Source organism: Copadichromis virginalis, linkage group LG20 (genome assembly GCF_057382275.1).
Source record: "Copadichromis virginalis isolate Kocher_CV1m ecotype Utaka linkage group LG20, C_Virginalis_male_GT1.1, whole genome shotgun sequence".
NCBI lineage: Eukaryota > Metazoa > Chordata > Actinopteri > Cichliformes > Cichlidae > Copadichromis > Copadichromis virginalis.
Window position 1 is genome coordinate 7,452,468 of NC_140637.1, and position 17,617 is coordinate 7,470,084.

At 42.3% G+C, this 17,617-nt stretch overlaps 1 protein-coding gene across 2 annotated transcripts; it reads left to right on the forward strand.

Annotated features, from left to right (window-relative positions):
• Positions 1-9,709: 9,709 nt before the first annotated feature.
• errfi1b (ERBB receptor feedback inhibitor 1b) lies at positions 9,710-17,389 on the forward strand. 2 transcript variants are annotated; one of them, XM_085443020.1, is made up of 4 exons: positions 9,710-9,913; positions 13,594-13,752; positions 14,189-14,274; positions 15,069-17,389. In XM_085443020.1, exons 2-4 carry the CDS (start codon positions 13,706-13,708, stop codon positions 16,064-16,066), a joined length of 1,131 nt encoding a protein of 376 aa, XP_085299146.1. In that variant the 5' UTR covers positions 9,710-9,913; positions 13,594-13,705; the 3' UTR covers positions 16,067-17,389. The 2 variants fall into 2 exon arrangements, with proteins under 2 accessions (XP_085299146.1, XP_085299147.1); XM_085443021.1 differs by lacking the exon at positions 9,710-9,913 and adding an exon at positions 9,920-13,492.
• Positions 17,390-17,617: the final 228 nt, after the last annotated feature.

A 17,617-nucleotide genomic window follows, 5' to 3' on the forward strand; every position in this document is an offset into this window, starting at 1 on the left:
ATATACATATATATGTTGTGGGAAATACATCATTTTTTACAAAGCTTTAGTAGTGGCATATTGTGAAAACTTTTATAACATAAGTAGTGATGATCATTTTATACACACATTGCAAATGTGCTCATGAAGAGTTAGCATTCAGTCTTCTGAGGGTCATAAGCTTCATCTGGTGGGACTGTCCAGATGACATATTGTGAAAGGTGACTTAGAGTGCAGTAGAGGTCAATGCAAACACGCTTACAGACACAGACAGCACGTAGATTCACTTCTAGGTCAGAGGTAAGCTACATTTCCTTGCAACTGCATTTTGTGCCTGCACAATATGACACACATATCTGTACAGACACAAGGTAACGAGGGAACTAGACACAGGAGGGAGACACAGCTGAACCTAATGAACATTACGAGGAGGAAACAGCCAGAAAGCATGAAGCTAGATCCAGAAAAACTAGACATTACACAGAGACATGACAGAACTGGAGCAGAGGGAGTACAGAACCAAAACCAAAGATAATATATAACAATCAAGACAAAACCACTGAGTCCAGAGACTCAGGACCATGACAATTTGTTCCCTCAGTGCTTGCCCATTTCTGCATCCTACATTTTTGCCCAGATTCCACAATACCTAACAGACTAGCTGATAGGGATACCTTAAAGTATATCCAGCTTTAACTGTTGTTACAACAGTAAAGAAAAGGACAAAATGGTGACTAAGACAATGAGTTCATTAAAAAAAAATAACTTTACCGATGTATGTATATATATATATATACATACATCGGTATATATGTATGTATATATATATATATATATATATATATATATATACATACATCGGTATATATGTATGTATATATATATATATATATATATATATATATATACATACATCGGTATATATGTATGTATATATATATATGTATATATGTATGTATATATATATATATATATATATATATATATATATATATATATATATATATATATATATACAGGGCGTTGTTGGAATGTTACTACGCAAGTAACCCCGGCGGAAGGGGCTACATGAATAGGATGAGGGACCTATGGATTCTTCGATACCCAACATCCACAATGACGGCGAAACAACTAGTAGCTCAGTGTTCCAACATTCGAAAGAAGGGACTGCTCTCACAGCTAGAGATTGACGAGGTACAACACAAATGCTACGGCAAGGAGGAGTCAGGACGCCAGGTCAGGGGGGAGATATCATCACCCCCACCCGAGATTGGGTACATAGCCCCAAGTGCGATAGGAGAAGGATCGTTGAGTGCGAGAGGAACTGACCTGAAAAATAGGATCATGGCCAAGCTTGAAACCTGGATCCCCCGTAGCCGGTTACCAAGATTACGTGAAGTACCCTCAGAAGGTCTGCTAGATGATGTTAATGCAGCACTACGGGCAATACCTACAACCACGATTACCGACACTAACAAGCTGATCTACAATACGGCAACAGTGATCAGTGAGATGCTTGGCTACAAGTTGAACAGCGACAAGGGGCAGTACCCTCCATGGAGAAGGAGGCTAGAGGGCAAGATCAAAGTAGCACGGAGGGAGGTTAGCCAACTAACGGAGTTGCAGAAAGGTGCGACAAATAAGGTGCCTAAGAAATACAGCAAGCTGTCCATACCTGAGGCCTTGGAAACTGCCAAGCAAAGACTCACAGCCTTGGCCAGCCGCTTGAGGAGGTACACCAGAGAGATAGAAGGCAGGAGAATAAACCAGCTGTTCTCCACAGAACCAGCAAAGGTGTACTCTCAGTGGCAAGGGAACAATAAGAGAACAGCACCACCAAGGCTGGAGACGGAGCAATACTGGAAGAGCATATGGGAGAAGGATGCAACCCATAACGGCAATGCTCAGTGGCTAGAGGATCTGAGGGCTGACCACAGCGACCTCCCTGAACAGGGTCCAGTAACCATCACAGTGGCAGATATCCAAGAAAGAGTCTCCAGTATGAAGAGTTGGACAGCACCAGGGCCCGACATGGTTCACGCCTACTGGCTGAAGAAGCTGACTGCACTCCACGAGCGTCTGGCAGCACAAATGAACCAGCTGCTAGTTAATGAGAGACACCCGGAATGGCTAACCGAAGGTCGGACGGTCCTGATCCCCAAGGACCCCAAGAAGGGACCGGTCCCCTCCAACTACCGACCAATAACCTGCCTCAGTACTACATGGAAGCTCCTGTCAGGCATCATATCGGCTAAGATGAACAGGCACATGGGTCAATACATGAGCGGGACACAGAAAGGAATTGGCAAGAATACCAGAGGCGCAAAACACCAGCTACTGGTAGACAGAACAATCAGCCGAGACTGCAAGACCAGACTGACCAACCTGTGCACTGCCTGGATTGATTACAAGAAGGCCTATGACTCAATGCCCCACAGCTGGATACTGGAATGCCTAGAATTGTACAAGATCAATGGGACCCTAAGAGCCTTCATCAGGAACTCAATGGGGATGTGGCGTACAACACTAGAGGCCAACTCCAAGCCCATAGCACAAGTCACCATCAAGTGCGGGATCTACCAAGGAGATGCTCTGTCCCCACTGCTGTTCTGCATAGGCCTGAACCCCCTCAGTGAGATCATTAACAAGACTGGCTACGGATACTGACTACGGAACGGAGCAGTTGTCAGCCACCTCCTGTACATGGATGACATCAAGCTGTATGCCAAGAGTGAACGAGACATCGATTCACTGATCCACACTACCAGGCTATACAGCAATGACATTGGAATGTCGTTCGGACTGGAGAAGTGTAGTCGGATGGTAACAAAGAGAGGGAAGGTAGTCAGAACTGAGGGGATTGAACTACCAGAAGGCAACATTGCAGACATAGAGGACAGTTACAAGTACTTGGGGATCCCACAGGCGAATGGGAACCATGAAGAGGCCGCTAGAAAAGCTGTAACCACCAAGTACCTGCAGAGGGTCAGGCAAGTCCTGAGGAGTCAGCTGAATGGTAAGAACAAGATCCGGGCCATCAACACGTATGCCCTGCCCGTGATCAGGTACCCTGCTGGGGTAATAGGCTGGCCAAAGGAGGAGATAGAAGCCACTGACATAAAGACAAGAAAGCTCCTTACCATGCATGGAGGGTTTCACCCCAAATCCAGCACCCTGAGGCTGTACGCTAAGCGGAAGGAAGGGGGCCGGGGACTGGTGAGTGTCAGCACCACAGTCCAGGATGAGACAACGAACATCCAAGAATACATTGGGAAGATGGCCCCAACTGACCGAGTGCTCAGTGAATACCTCAGGCAGCAGAAACCCAAGAAAGAGGAGGGAGACGAGGAACCATCATGGAAGGACAGGCCCCTGCACGGTATGTACCACCGGCAGATAGAGGAGGTGGCTGATATCCAGAAATCCTACCAGTGGCTGGACAAAGCTGGACTGAAAGACAGCACAGAGGCACTAATCATGGCAGCACAAGAACAAGCTCTGAGCACAAGATCCATAGAGGCTGGGGTCTATCACACCAGGCAAGACCCCAGGTGCAGGCTGTGTAAAGATGCCCCAGAGACAATCCAGCACATAACAGCAGGGTGCAAGATGCTAGCAGGCAAGGCATACATGGAACGCCATAACCAAGTGGCCGGCATAGTGTACAGGAACATCTGTGCCGAGTATAACCTGGAAGTCCCGAGGTCAAAAAGGGAGATGCCCCCAAGGGTGGTGGAGAATGACCGAGCTAAGATCCTGTGGGACTTCCAGATACAGACGGACAAAATGGTGGTGGCTAACCAACCGGACATAGTGGTGGTAGACAAACAGAAGAAGACGGCCGTAGTGATCGATGTAGCGGTTCCGAATGACAGCAACATCAGAAAGAAGGAACACAAGAAGCTGAGAAATACCAAGGGCTCAGAGAAGAGCTCGAGAGGATGTGGAGGGTGAAGGTAACGGTGGTCCCAGTGGTAATCGGAGCACTAGGTGCAGTGACTCCCAAGCTAGGCGAGTGGCTCCAGCAAATCCCGGGAACAACATTGGAGATCTCTGTCCAGAAGAATGCAGTCCTGGGAACAGCTAAGATACTGCGCAGGACCCTCAAGCTCCCAGGCCTCTGGTAGAGGACCCGAGCTTGAAGGATAAAACCGCCCGCAGGGGCGTGCTGGGTAAAAGAGTAGATAGATAGATAGACAGATAGACAGATAGATAGACAGATAGATAGATATAATAGTAGATAAAATAGCTCTCCAGTTGTTATCAGGAAATTGCATTCCATTAAGGAGCAAGGTGTCCTTAATTGTCCTCTCAACATAATAATGTCAACAACAGCATCCCAGCTCTGGGTCTTGCAACACATCCAAGATGACTAATCCTGGAGCATGTCCCACAGTCCATACTTCCAGTGGATCACGTTGTGTCGATGGCAGTTGTAAGACTAGTGTGGTAAGAAGGGTGTGTAGAGTAAACTCAAGAGATGACGACATGCTTGAATCACAGAAAAACTTTGACCTCGTGCCAGAAAGGGGATTACAGCAGCGCTGTGATGGGCACTCCTTCGAGCAAAGCCTCATTTTCCATTAGATGCAATCTGCTTTCTTTGAGCAGTTTGTGAATAAAGGAGTACAATTGTAGTTTTTTAAGAATGAAGCCTTTATTAGTACTATAACCTTTTCCTCTTCTCTTTTTCACAGTGACAATGATCACCTGGGAGGAGTTGTCTTCATGTCATAGTCAAGATATTAGTCCCTCAAAGGAACAGGGTGGACGCACACAAACACACATAATGCCACATAGGCTGGCGACGTGCTTCTGGAGACGAGTTTGCAAACTGAGTCAGCAGCTGTATTTCTGAATGACTCAACCGGTCCACCACAGAGCCCTTTCATTTCTCAGAGCCCTGCCTTCAACCCTGCCTAACACACAGGCATGCACTGAATATGTTAAACACTAGTGCTGACCTCACTACAGCATCACTTCCTCCCAAATGACCAGGGTAAGTACTCAAATACCAAGGCGCAATATGGACTTAATTTCCAAGGAAGTAATTCATCTCAGTGATCAATATTAACAGACAGTTTGATGCTTTAAGGTAATTTCTTAAGGCTACATCTTTTGTTTTTCATTGCTGCTGGAAACTTTTTTTGGCATTAATGCTGTATACTGATGACATGTTGTGGCAAGTGAGGTGGTGAATTATCTGTAGAGCTAATAATCCTTTGATCCTCCAAGTCATTTACTGTATGAATCAGTCAAGTTGCCAGGAAGAGACTTGTACATCTGCTTTGACTTTTCCAAAATGCTGCTTGGAAGGCTGTTGTGGGCCGACGTTGTGTTTCATTCCCCTCAATTTAAAATGATAGCCATCTTGTGAACAAGGAAGTGGAGGAGGAAAGTTTAAAAAAAAGGGGGACTAATAAAATGTAAAACATGGTGCAGCCTGACTGTGACTCAACAGGAAATGATGGAGTGCGCGTAAGTAAGGTGAGAGAAGAAAAGGAGGAGGTCTGGAGTGGGAGGAGAGACACAGTGAGGAGGAGGGGGGAAAAAAGGAAAACTGCCTCAGGACTCCAAGTTAATTTTTGGGAAAGGAACAGACTATAAGAGAGCATACCATGCCTTTCTGGGGAAAACTGTGGGTTGTATACGTATATCATTTCTCAGCCTTGCTACTCAATAGAGCCATGACGTGGACAAACACACACACGCACACTCACTAAATAATCAGAACAACAATTTGACCAAATTTGACTAGTTTCCACCGTCCTCCTAAAGATGACCCGGGATGACGCAGTTGTGCAAAAAGACTTCGACCTCAGAACAAGTTGCGAAAACTGTGCAAACATTCAAATATTGACAGCGCCTTCGTGTCTCCTCTCTCTACCCAAAATGTCCTTGTTAGCTAATTTGCATTGATGCCTGCAAATGTTTTTTTCCACTCCAGCAAAAGTGTGATTTATCAAGAAAAGCTGCCACGGATGAGTTAAATAACGGTCAAAGATCAGTCCAAGGCACTCTCTGTATTCTTTTTATCTGGATTCTACACAGAGCCTCCTCCGGCCTTCTGTTCCCTTTTCTCATTTCAACTGAAGCTCTTAATGAACTGAAGATGGACTTCACAGGGCTGCGGAAGTCCTCCTGCTGGGTTTGCAGAGCCTCTGCCCACACTGAGGCCTGATGTAATGGGTAGAAAAGCTGGCCAGGCGTCCAGTTCAGTATCCTAGGAAAAGAATTGCTCTTCTTTCATGCTCAGATCTCTGCCATTCATTGAAACTGTCACCATGACATCTGATGTTGCTGCGTTTAAATCACTTTAACCCTTGATCCCTTGGTGTACTTCCTCCATCAGTTTGCCTGCTTACTGTGCTTTGTTTTTCTCTGCTGGTACTCTGGGAAAAGCTACGCTGCTTCATTGTTTGTTTGTTCTGTGTTTTAAAGAAATCTGTGTTCATTTATGTGTGTTTGTGTGTCATTTCTCTCTCCATTAAGCTCCATTGTAGCTGGATTTTATTCACAGAAAATATCAGTTGCTATTATTCTTTTTTTAAAAAGCACTTTAGCATCAGATTAGATTACACAGAAGTCTTTGTGCACATCCAGATTTGTCCATTATTAAAAGGTAGCAGAGGCATGATTCTTCCATCTGTCCTCCTCTTCCTCCTGATGACTGTTGTTCCTTTGATAACTAAGCTAAGATGTGGTCAAAGGCTGTGGTGGTGAGCCCACACAGACATTTGAGGAGCCCAGCTCCCAACTTGTCAGATCTACCCGTAAAGCCATTAAATGAAACAAGGACTAGGTGTGGGGTGTGTGTTTCAAATCACACACAGCGTTGCACACAGCAGCACAACATTCAGGTCTTAATCACTGTCCGTCTACTTTGAAGTAAAGCATCAAACATAAATATTACAAATCAGGCTGAAGGAAGCAGTAGGTGGCAAGAGAGGGGTGCAATGCACTAAATATGAGAATTTCATAAGAATATCTTTCTGTTTTTTCTCAATTACAGCAACTCGAATCCAGAGTTAAATGACGACGCTCTTTCAGTTCTGGTGACCCATCGTTTACTCATCTCTGAACAATCTTGATTTTTAACCTCTTACACATATGGCAGCATCAAGTGGACATTGTTTTATGCAATCACATATTTAAAGTATACGGCTCATAAATATGGCCGCCATATGCGCCTGTAGTTATCACAACCTCTAACACAGATTCGCTGGAACAAGGAATGTGAAACCTAAACACAAGACACGTCAACCGCGACTTTGAAAACAGCAGCCCTGTAGCGGCGCTCTAATTGCTATTACATGTTTGTACACAGCTGGTTCCTCTATAAGAGAATTCCCTGTGTCACCGTGTCAGCACATCAACCTACACGAATGTATTTACCATAGAAAACATATGTTAACACCTACCTACTTCATTTCCTTTTCCAACTTGAGACACTGTTAAGCGCTGTGCTGCACACACACTCATCGTTTTAGTTTTCTATTCTCAGACAGATGGGGAACTGATAGATCAGTTTAATATAACCATAAGTCTTGATGAGTTTTATTATGATCTTGTACTTTTTACTCATTCTTGCATTAATCCTGTTCTTTTCCACAGAACAATTGATTTTTATACACACACACACACACACACACACACACACACACACACACACACACACACACACACACACACACACACACACACACACACACACACACATATGTGTATCATAGTCCACCTGGTATTCCTGCTCATTTTTTGCCAGTCTGCATTTGAGTCAGGCCAGCTCTCGAAGTCTGACATATATGTATGTTTGCAACATTAAAAATAAGGAGTCTTCTTTATCTTTTTTGATAAGGATGTTGGGAGGTGGAGTGCTGCAGATGTGGAAGGTGGGCTTCTGACTGCACTGACATCTGTGAGGGACGGAGGTCTCTCAGAGCAGGAAATGACTTGACCTCCCCTGTAGGAGACTGGCCCACCCTGGCAAAAACCCCCACAGCCCTGAGCATCCTGGGTCACCACAAGCGCCCACAGAGGACTGCAAAGCAAGAGCAGAGCTGCTGGTAAAAGTGGCAAAAACTTTGAATTTTGCATGGCCATCTTTATGCAATTTATTAAAAGATGATTAGACTAAGATTTTGATTTTGAAGGGACAGCAGGTGGTATATTTAATTTCTATATAGTTTGGTATTGTTAGTCTTACAGTCTTAACTGTAACACAAAACGTGTACTTGGTTTAGAGCTGAATGACAGTGGTGTGACTGGACATCTCTGTGTCACTTTGAAATTCCACATTGCACAATGTAAAGTTGATACATAACAGCTTATTTGTTGAAACTATGAGTATTCCTTTAAGCAAACAAGTTAACGTTAGTGGGAGAGGGATGGTTGATGATTGCAGCAATGTAAGCACGTTACATGTGGCGTATTTATTTTATGGGTTTGTGATTTACAGTCAGTATATAGGTATAAGGCACTCCTTAATCCGCATATGACTGTATGTGGGCTTTATTGGAGTAGTACAAGCAGAGGAACTACTCAACAATCTGCACCAAGGGAAGAAAGAAAGGTTACAGGGTCACTTGGCTTACAATTTTACGATTTGGTTATACAGTGTACAATATTTGATGGGTCATTTTGCCTAAGGATTTATTTGTGCTGTCACTGCAGTAAAAAGATCAGATGGCAGTCTGGGGGAAGACTGTAAGCTCAGTGTGGTCTGGACCCTGTGGTGAAAACAAGAATAGCCTGCACTCACTTCCCTGTTATTTTCTGGTAAATGGCCTCTCATATTGTCCTTCTGCCTCTCTCAGCGTGGGTGAGGACAAACACAGGACAAACACACACACACAGTCAACTCTTTTGTGACATGCAGGCTTCAAAACAAGTCCTCATCCTTCATGTCTGGTCTGCCAATCTAGTGCTTGTAACTCTTTATCAGTGTTATGTTGTACACACGCCAATATCCACCCACACACTTTCTGACTCCCACACAAGTCAGGCCACAATTGCTTGAAATGCAATTTCCTGTACACGCATTACAGGGAACAAATAAAATAAAGGACATTTTTGCTTTTTGACCTGCTGAGGCATACTTAGTGTAGGGTAAACGATGTAATAAAATGGGAGGGGAAATGCTTAATAGATTTAAGCATAGATCCTTAAGCTCTACAGAGTCTTAGTTCCACTGACTGTAAGGAAATAGATTTTGTGAATGGTGTCCTGAAACCTGAAAGTTGCGCAGACAGGTTAACAACATCTTGTTAGATTCACACTGCAGTTGAGAGTTCAGGAAGGTGAGTAAAACCGTACAGAGGAGTATAGAGATGAAACGTAAGAGAAACGTGAATTACTGCTGATAGCATAATGCGCAAGTACAATTTCAATGTTATTCCTGGTCAAAGGGAGACGATTTGTATAGTTTAATTGAGAACAAATAATCATATTTTATAACATTATCATGTGTATGTAAAAATGTAATATGAAAAGTAATTTCAGATTATCAGTTACATTTAATAGAGTCAAAACTATGTTGGACAGAATTGGGTTCTAACTACATACTCAAAAAATACATTTAATTAAAATTTTAAAAATCAAATAGTAAAGTAAACTTAGTAAAGTATTCAGTGCATTTCCTAGTAGAGTGATGTAAAAAGAATTACAGGCATTTTTCCCCTTTAAGGCAGCCATGGGTGGAGTTACAGTAACGCGTTCTGGGTGTTGAATTCTTTTATAAGGAGATGTGGAAACCCGCGTCACTCTGACAAAATGAGTTTCACCTCCCAGTGTTGTTGACAGAGGAGGGTCGATGCACATGGGTCAGGGTTGACTGACAGACTGGATTTTAGCCTCACGGGTGTCATTTCTCGCTTGGGACTGAGGGCGATCGAACGAAACCAGCTGTACGTGACGGATAAGCAGCATTTGCATGGTGAGGCTCATCACGTTCTCATAAAAGTTGTTTGATGAACATTGGCTCTTTTTTGTTGCCTTTGCCTTTACCACGGGACGGTCAGATGCTGTGTTGTATGTGATGTGAATGTTACTCTGTTACTAAGTGTATACGAGTGTTTTCCACACTGGGACGTCACGAAAAAAAAGAAAAAGAGCCGGTCAGAAATCACTGAGGTCTGTTCTCTGAGTAGAGCCTGTATAGTTCAGATGTGTGTGGACAGCATTTTGTAAGCTGGACATTTGTGTGAGTAGACCAGCTAGAGGAAGTTATTTATCTAGTGGAACGCACTGTACTTCTGACTCAATGAGGGATTTCACTCGCGTCCGCCGAGGGAAGTCACGTCGAGGCGGGATAGGTCTTGGACTGCTCGGCACTTCCATTTTCACCCACTAGTAGGCGATAAAGAGTAAACCAGTAATTCTATGTCTGTCTGACGTTTTCGTATAATTTAAAGCGCAAAAATAAAACAAAACGAGGGAGTCAAAATTGGTTCACAACTATCATTCAAAAAGTGTAAAAAAAAAAGTGACGTCAGTAATATAATGTAAAATAATTTACAGTAAAAAGCGCATGACCCAGAGTTAAACATAACTCGGTGTTATCAAGAATAGAGTGCGATAAAGGCCAATAACAGAAAGTGACAATAAGGGTTATGGAAATTAATTATAATAATAAAATAAACTATAAATATATAGTTTAATAGTTATGATGTGAAAATGTACTACATGCCGATGTGGCCCATGACCAGGTGGAGTTGCGCTTTTTTCAAACTATAAAAATGTGAAAATCTTCATTTTCTGCACACTATCTAGACTTTAGTTTATTAGAAACAAAACATTTCGGACATGCAAGTAGACTATAAAGTCTACCTACCATCTTGTTACATATTAGATATGTAACAATATTAGATAGGTTGTTACATATATAATATTATGTAACAATATTAGATATGTAACAACAAAAGATTTTTAACACGTTTATTTAATTATTTTTTTTTTTAAATATTTTTTGTAAGTAAAAAGCAAGTACTAAAACTGCATTTTTTCAGTTAAATATCATCACAAACATCTTTTCATATGCCTCTTTTATTCCCCAGGTGAATGAAGTTAAACAGTGGAAATGTCAGGATCTAATGAACTGCACTAAACTGTCACATTTACAGCATGGCCTTCGCCTGGTGACCCATTAAAAATCAGTACACGCAGATAAACCTAAAGGTCTGGTTTGTTAGTGCAATGGAAAAAAAAAATTGAAAGCTGCAGTCACACATTGAACCTAGATTAGTTTGGTGAATAAACTTGTATTTGGGCTGCGGATCTTGTTGTTAAAACGGTTTCTCTCATTGAATCAAATGCTTTATTGTTTAGTTTTGTGGCGCGCAGTGTTGTAGTTAGTCCCACAGCTTAGCAGACCTAATTAGTGTGTATGTATGTGTGTGTAAGGTGCAAACTTCACGCCATCAGGATAATCAACTCGTGCTTAAAGAAGGCCCGGTCACTGAATGGTCTATTGCCTGAAAAAAAGTTGAGGTGGGGACTGCCAAGGACAACACACCAAGGACCCTGCATGTACTAAACAAACTGTTTTCTCCAGCCTCTGGCTTGTCCTTCCAACTGTGCCAACACACGCAGTCCCCCCCGCAGGGGACTTTTTGTGGCACAGACTCATACCTTGGCCGTGGCAGCTTGTCTCCATGGCGTATCTCTAGTCCTAACCTCATGGGAGAGTTTACTTGTATTTTCAGGCTTGCTTCGCTGTGCACCAAAGTGGTACAAAGGCCCATTCATGCCCGAGAGTGGCTCCATTCATGGACACTGAGTAATTGCCGGTAGAATTCATAATTAGTCTGTGTCTTCCATCTCCGAGGCTCACGGGTGGAAATGACGCCACAGTTGGTTGTTTTAAGGATAGCATTAATATTCAAATCCACGCTTGAGTCACTGTTTTGTTTGTAGTTGGGTTTCCTTTGCATGCTCTGCATTGTTTGCTTCCCACTTCGGCATTGGAGTTATCATGGACAGGAAACAAAGCAGGTCTTTGAAGCGAAAGATTGCAGTGATAGTAGAATGGAGACCTTGGGTTGCCCTCCAGGCAGTGTGGTGCTTTCATTTTAATGTGAAATGGGTCTTTTTATTTCATTGCATAAGCACAGTATGTGTCCGCCTTATTGTATTTTAATTCTAAATGTTGCTTTCAATGCAAGAAGAAGCACAAATATGTAAAGTACAATATATGGGGAGAACAAAGATTTAGAGGTATGTCATTGAGTCAATGCAGCTGGGTGCTTTGCTGCGTCACTGCTGGGAAGACACAGGGGCACCACTCAGTTTTAAACTCCTTCAGTTGTCTGATGGTCTGCTTAACCTGAGCTGCACATCTGACCGTAAGCCAAAACCGCAACAGCAAGGTTGACATCATCATCTATCATAAAAAAAAAAAAAACCAGGATGACCTTCACCTTTGCCCTGATACAAGTGTCCATCGCCCTGGAATGATATCAGTTGCTGTGCATCATATCAGGAGAAACAGTCATCATCTTTATAGATATATGCTAGTTGAGAATCTTAATCATCAGCATGGATGTCACGTACAGTCTTTGTACTTATTTCATTGCTTTGCCTGTCTGCACAAAATTCTCTCTCACCTTAACCCCTTAAAATATTTTAACAGTAAGACATTTCCTAGTCATTCGCAGTGTGCCACTTTTTAAGTGCACTTTTGTTCTCAGCCAGTAGGCTAACAAGGTTAGGGCTTGTGACCCTGTCAGACTTAAACTAAATTTTCCTTCAAGTGCATCTATAATCGCGGTGCTTTGGGGCCGTCTCAGCGGTGGAGTTTGTCATCCAGCATCACAGGAATTCTGGACAATAAGCCCCTTTTGTGAGGGCAGATACTGGAGCGTTGCACAGAGACGAAGGAGGGTGCAGGAGTACTGTCGCCCTCCCACATCTGACCCAGAGGTTGTGTAATACCCTGCTCATCAGACAAATAGCTTTAAACTGGATACATATGGTGGCTGAGAGAGCAGGCTGAAGCAATTTTCTTGGCTTTTGTTGTTACTCGTTTCCTCAAGGCTCACCTAAAACATGCGGGGTATCGCAAGTCGTTTGTTTACTGCGTCTAGTGAAAAGTGGCATATGTTCAAAATGTAAACGTTTCTTTTGCCCTGCTTTCATAACCTTTTTGAGAATAGGAAAAAGCTATTGGATATAGTTGTGTAATGATACTTTTACTACACTGAAATGTGAATGATATGAATGTTTTTCACAATCCTGCAAATCTACATACTAAACATAAAGAATGTCATGAAATGTTACATCCTTTGAACTTTGTTATATGTTACTTATTCAATGTAAAATACTTTGCTTTATATACAATTTTCATGAAGTAGTCCATCTGTCTGTAATATATGCTGTATGCTTGTGTATGTGCAGTTATCTTGTATTGTTTGCTGCCTTTTGCCTTGCCTGGTAAGATAAGAACGTGCAGCTGAGTGTGATGGACGGTGATGAGATCCAGCTGTACCCTGCTTATGGGCATTTCACACCAGCAAAGGTGTGACCTGAATGATGTGATGTAATGCAAAAGCCAGATGTGAATGTAAAAGATAGCCAGATGAATCCCCTTGCACTCTAATGTCAGTGTTTCTTCAACAGCTTACCACTGGCTAGAATGAAGCTGTGATGGGTTTGACGGAGCTGACTTGTGTTGGAGCTTTAGATCGATATCAAACAGAGCTTCTTATAAGAACACGATCTCTTCTACATCATGGCCAGGAGTCAGAATAATTTGTGGAGACAGCATGACCTGAACAGGTACAATTAACACTACACAAGTCCTAATACTAATTTTTTTAAAAAAATGTAAATAATCTGTTATTATTATCTGTGAATCTGTGGCAGCTTTGCAAAATGTTGAGCATGTAAATCTGACCAGGAAAAAAAGAGAAATATAAGAGAAGGGATAAATGTTAGCATGAGCAACTACATGTAGTCATGCAGGATTATAATATATGTATATAGCAAGATAATATGAAACTAAATAACAGTGTCTGGCAATCATAGACACAGAGTCTGGCTCAGAAAAGAAATCCAGTAACTTGTTACTGTTTTATACTGCAAATAGAAAAAGGACAACTGAACATATGTCCTGTTAATGCATTTGTTAGGCTCGTCTTATAAAGACTGATTTGGAATGATTTACCATCGTGCACAGCTCTGTATGGATTTCTCAACCTGTCCTGCTTTGCAGAGTGCAGAGCTTTGGCCTGAGGGCTTACACAGAGCAAACCCTGAAGGAGCTTCAACAGCAACAGCAAATGGCCAACGAGTTTAACTGTGAGTCTTTTTCAGATATTAGTGTTACATGTATGAAGGAAACGGATTTAGCATGGATGCATGAACTTTATCAAAGCTCCTCTGCTTTGAATTCGTATGTATCAGGAACACTATCAGTATGTATCTGCTATTACTGTAAATTGTAGAAATTCTGGCAATTTTTTTTTCATTGTTTTGAAATTTTGAAAGGATGTGAAGAGTTATGTTTGTTAAATTAGGTGAAGTTATGCACTTTTTTTTATTAGAGAAAAAAAAAAACCTTTAAACCTCATTTGTCTAGTAGAACAGTATTTAGACAGGATGCAAGTGAGTTTGCCATCACAGTACTAAGCTGTGTACCAGAGGAAAGAGATCGGGGTGTAGGAGGAGGGGAAGCTATCGCTCCCCAGTCACCAGCTGTTCCTGCAGTCTGGGGCACGTCGGATGTTTCCACAGAGAAGGTTATGGGAAGCTCAGTTAAGATTGTGGCCTGCCCTGCAGATAATGACGATTCCCGTGTTAATCAGGGTGTTGTGGCTGATGTTTGACGAAGAAGGCGATAGGTTAAGCTGGTGTTTTCAGGATGTTTTTACTCCCGTTTCCTGTACAGTATCTTCAGTAAGTACGTTTTTATAAGGCGGTTGGGCAGCAAGTTGTTTTCCATGTTTCTTCCTCTGAGTGTTGTTTCTGCACTGGAGGGGACAACAGCGATAGCAAAGCCTTACATAACAATTTGCTTTCTCAGTATAAAAGCAAAAGTAGCATTTTGTGTGTTTTAACACATTTCCTTTTTTTGCCCCTTTTTCTCTCCGCAGCCAACCCCTCTCTCTCCCAGCCTCCATTTTTTTCTGATTCCTACCACCTAGCATCAGACAACATGCTGCTGCCCATTGAGGGAGACCAGGTGGTTCCTTCTTCCCAGAGACAGGCAGTGTTCGGGGTTGATCAGAGGGAGGCCAAACCCTTGCCACCTCTGCCAGACCCCGAGGAGCTTATGTCAGATGAAGCAGCTGATAGTGAGGTTGAGTTCTTTACCAGTGACCGACGGCCCCTTTTGCCCAAGAGCTGCCCTAAGCCTATCTGCAGGAACAGCAGCAAAGACTTTGGCCAAGTAAATTATGCCTACCAAGAGAGTTCATTGAGGGCTGGAGATGCTGGCGTTGGATCCATGGCATTCTCTTGGCCAAGCAGAGAGGGCCGGCCAACATTTGGAGGAGGCAGGTTTGCGGCCGACATTTGGTGCCTTGGTCACCAGACAGATGAAAACCAGCCTGTGGTGTCGGAAGCTGAGGATACCTTTGGAGCCAAACGGCCAGAGCAGAACCTATTACCTAGAATCCAATTTTTTGGCTCGGGTCCTTCCACCCAACCACACGCCAGCACCTCATCATGGTCCACTGACAGGCCACAAATCCCTCCTCGTATCCCCATCCCACCAAAATCAAAGACTGGGACCGATGAAGACAAACCTCCCAAAATCCCTCCTAGGGTGCCTTTAGTCCCACCCTGTCCACCACGCACCCCAAGCCCTAAAAGTCTTCCAATTTATATCAATGGAGTGATGCCTGCCACTCAGAGTTTTGCTGCTAACCCCAAATATGTCAGCAAGGCGTTGCTGAGACAGATGACAGGTGAGCCACCTGCAACCCAGTTTTCTCCCTGCATTGTTCCGATTTTGAAGGATGGCAGAAAGGCCAGCGGGACACACTACATCCTGCTGCCGCCGGGCCGACCGCCAAACACAGAGAGAAGAGAAAGACTCCTGAGTGAACCTGCTAAGACAGGGAACAGCAGCTTCTGGCAGAAAAGGTAGAAATCATCTCACCATGTCTGAAACTAGACGAGTACAAAACGGTGACTGACATTATTAATCACTCTGTGATACACAACTGTACAGTGTGCGATGATATCTGCTCACATGTGTAACGTATTGGTATTTTCATTGACTGACATGTGTTTGGTGTAATATCCACGAGGTTTTTTTGACTGAACATTTTACCAATCAGTATTTTAGAGACGTCTCTTCTACTTCGACCACAACGACAATACACAATAATATAGTATTTTCACAAATAGAGAACAAATATTTATTTTCTATCACCATTTGTCAGTTTTTGATAACTAAGATACTGCCGTTTCCTTACTAAAAAAAAAATAGTATGATCACTTATAAATTTTTAAAGTCTGACAGTCGTATGCTCATACCACTAAAAACAGCCTTAGCTATGCAACATATACCTTACAAGAGAGCACGTCTTTATAAATGTACAAGCTGGGCTTGTGCCAAACTGTTCCACGTCTGTTATTTTTTATCACAATGCTGCTTGAAAAATATAATGTGTTGATAGATTTGATGTTTTTCCAAATAATTAAAGTACTATTTGAATATTTTAGCATCTTTTCAGGTAAACTTAATAAAGTGCTCCATTAAAAAATACCAGATTATAAAGAGTTAGCCAAGTGCAAGTCTAAAGATTCTTGACAAATTTTATAGTAAATTTGCAAATGAACATGTTAGATCACCCCCCCCCACACACACACACACACACAGTCGATGCAGCTAATATTGGGTGTTTGCGCTTTTGAATTAGCTTATGATTTCAGTATCACAAAGCTGATTGAGATAAGATAGCCTTATCACTCCCAAAGTTTAGAAATTTACATCAAACTACATTAACTACAGAAAAGTGTCAATTTGTTCATTTTAATCAGTGTGTATTTAAAGCTAGATTCTAATTCATTTTCATTAGAAACTTTGTTGAAAACCTGCAGTCACACTTATGTTCACAGGTCTTTAAACATATGAAGAGCAAGTCAGAAGTTTTTACTTGTTGCATTTGTAAATAGAGCTGAAAAATTGTCATTAGCTGATCCTCGTGAAATTTTTTAATGATGTAAATCTGATGTTGTGTATACTTTTTTTTTTTTACTGTGTGGGCATGGAAGTCATGTTACGTTTACACTGCTGAGGTGCAGGCCCACATTTACCTTTGTTACACCAACCTCTATGAAGTTCTCATGAAGGTTCTGTATCAGACTTGGCCCATTCAAAGGCTGTTTGTAAGTTCATAATTCTGTGTCAATTGTAAAAATTGTCTTTAATCTATTTATAGAAATAAATAACTTATTCATTCTAGGATTGCTTCATTCTCCACACTCAAGCTATGATATGGAGAGCTTTCTCTAAGTTTGACCTCCTTTTTTCAAGATAAGATAAACTTTATTGTCTCATCCATCTATAATCTGGGTTCAGGTCGCAGGGGTAGCCCAGACTTCCCTCACCCTGGTCACCTCTTGCAGTTCATACAGAGTTCATCTCAAGCCAGGTGGGGAATATATCTCTCCCATGAGTCCTCGATCTGTT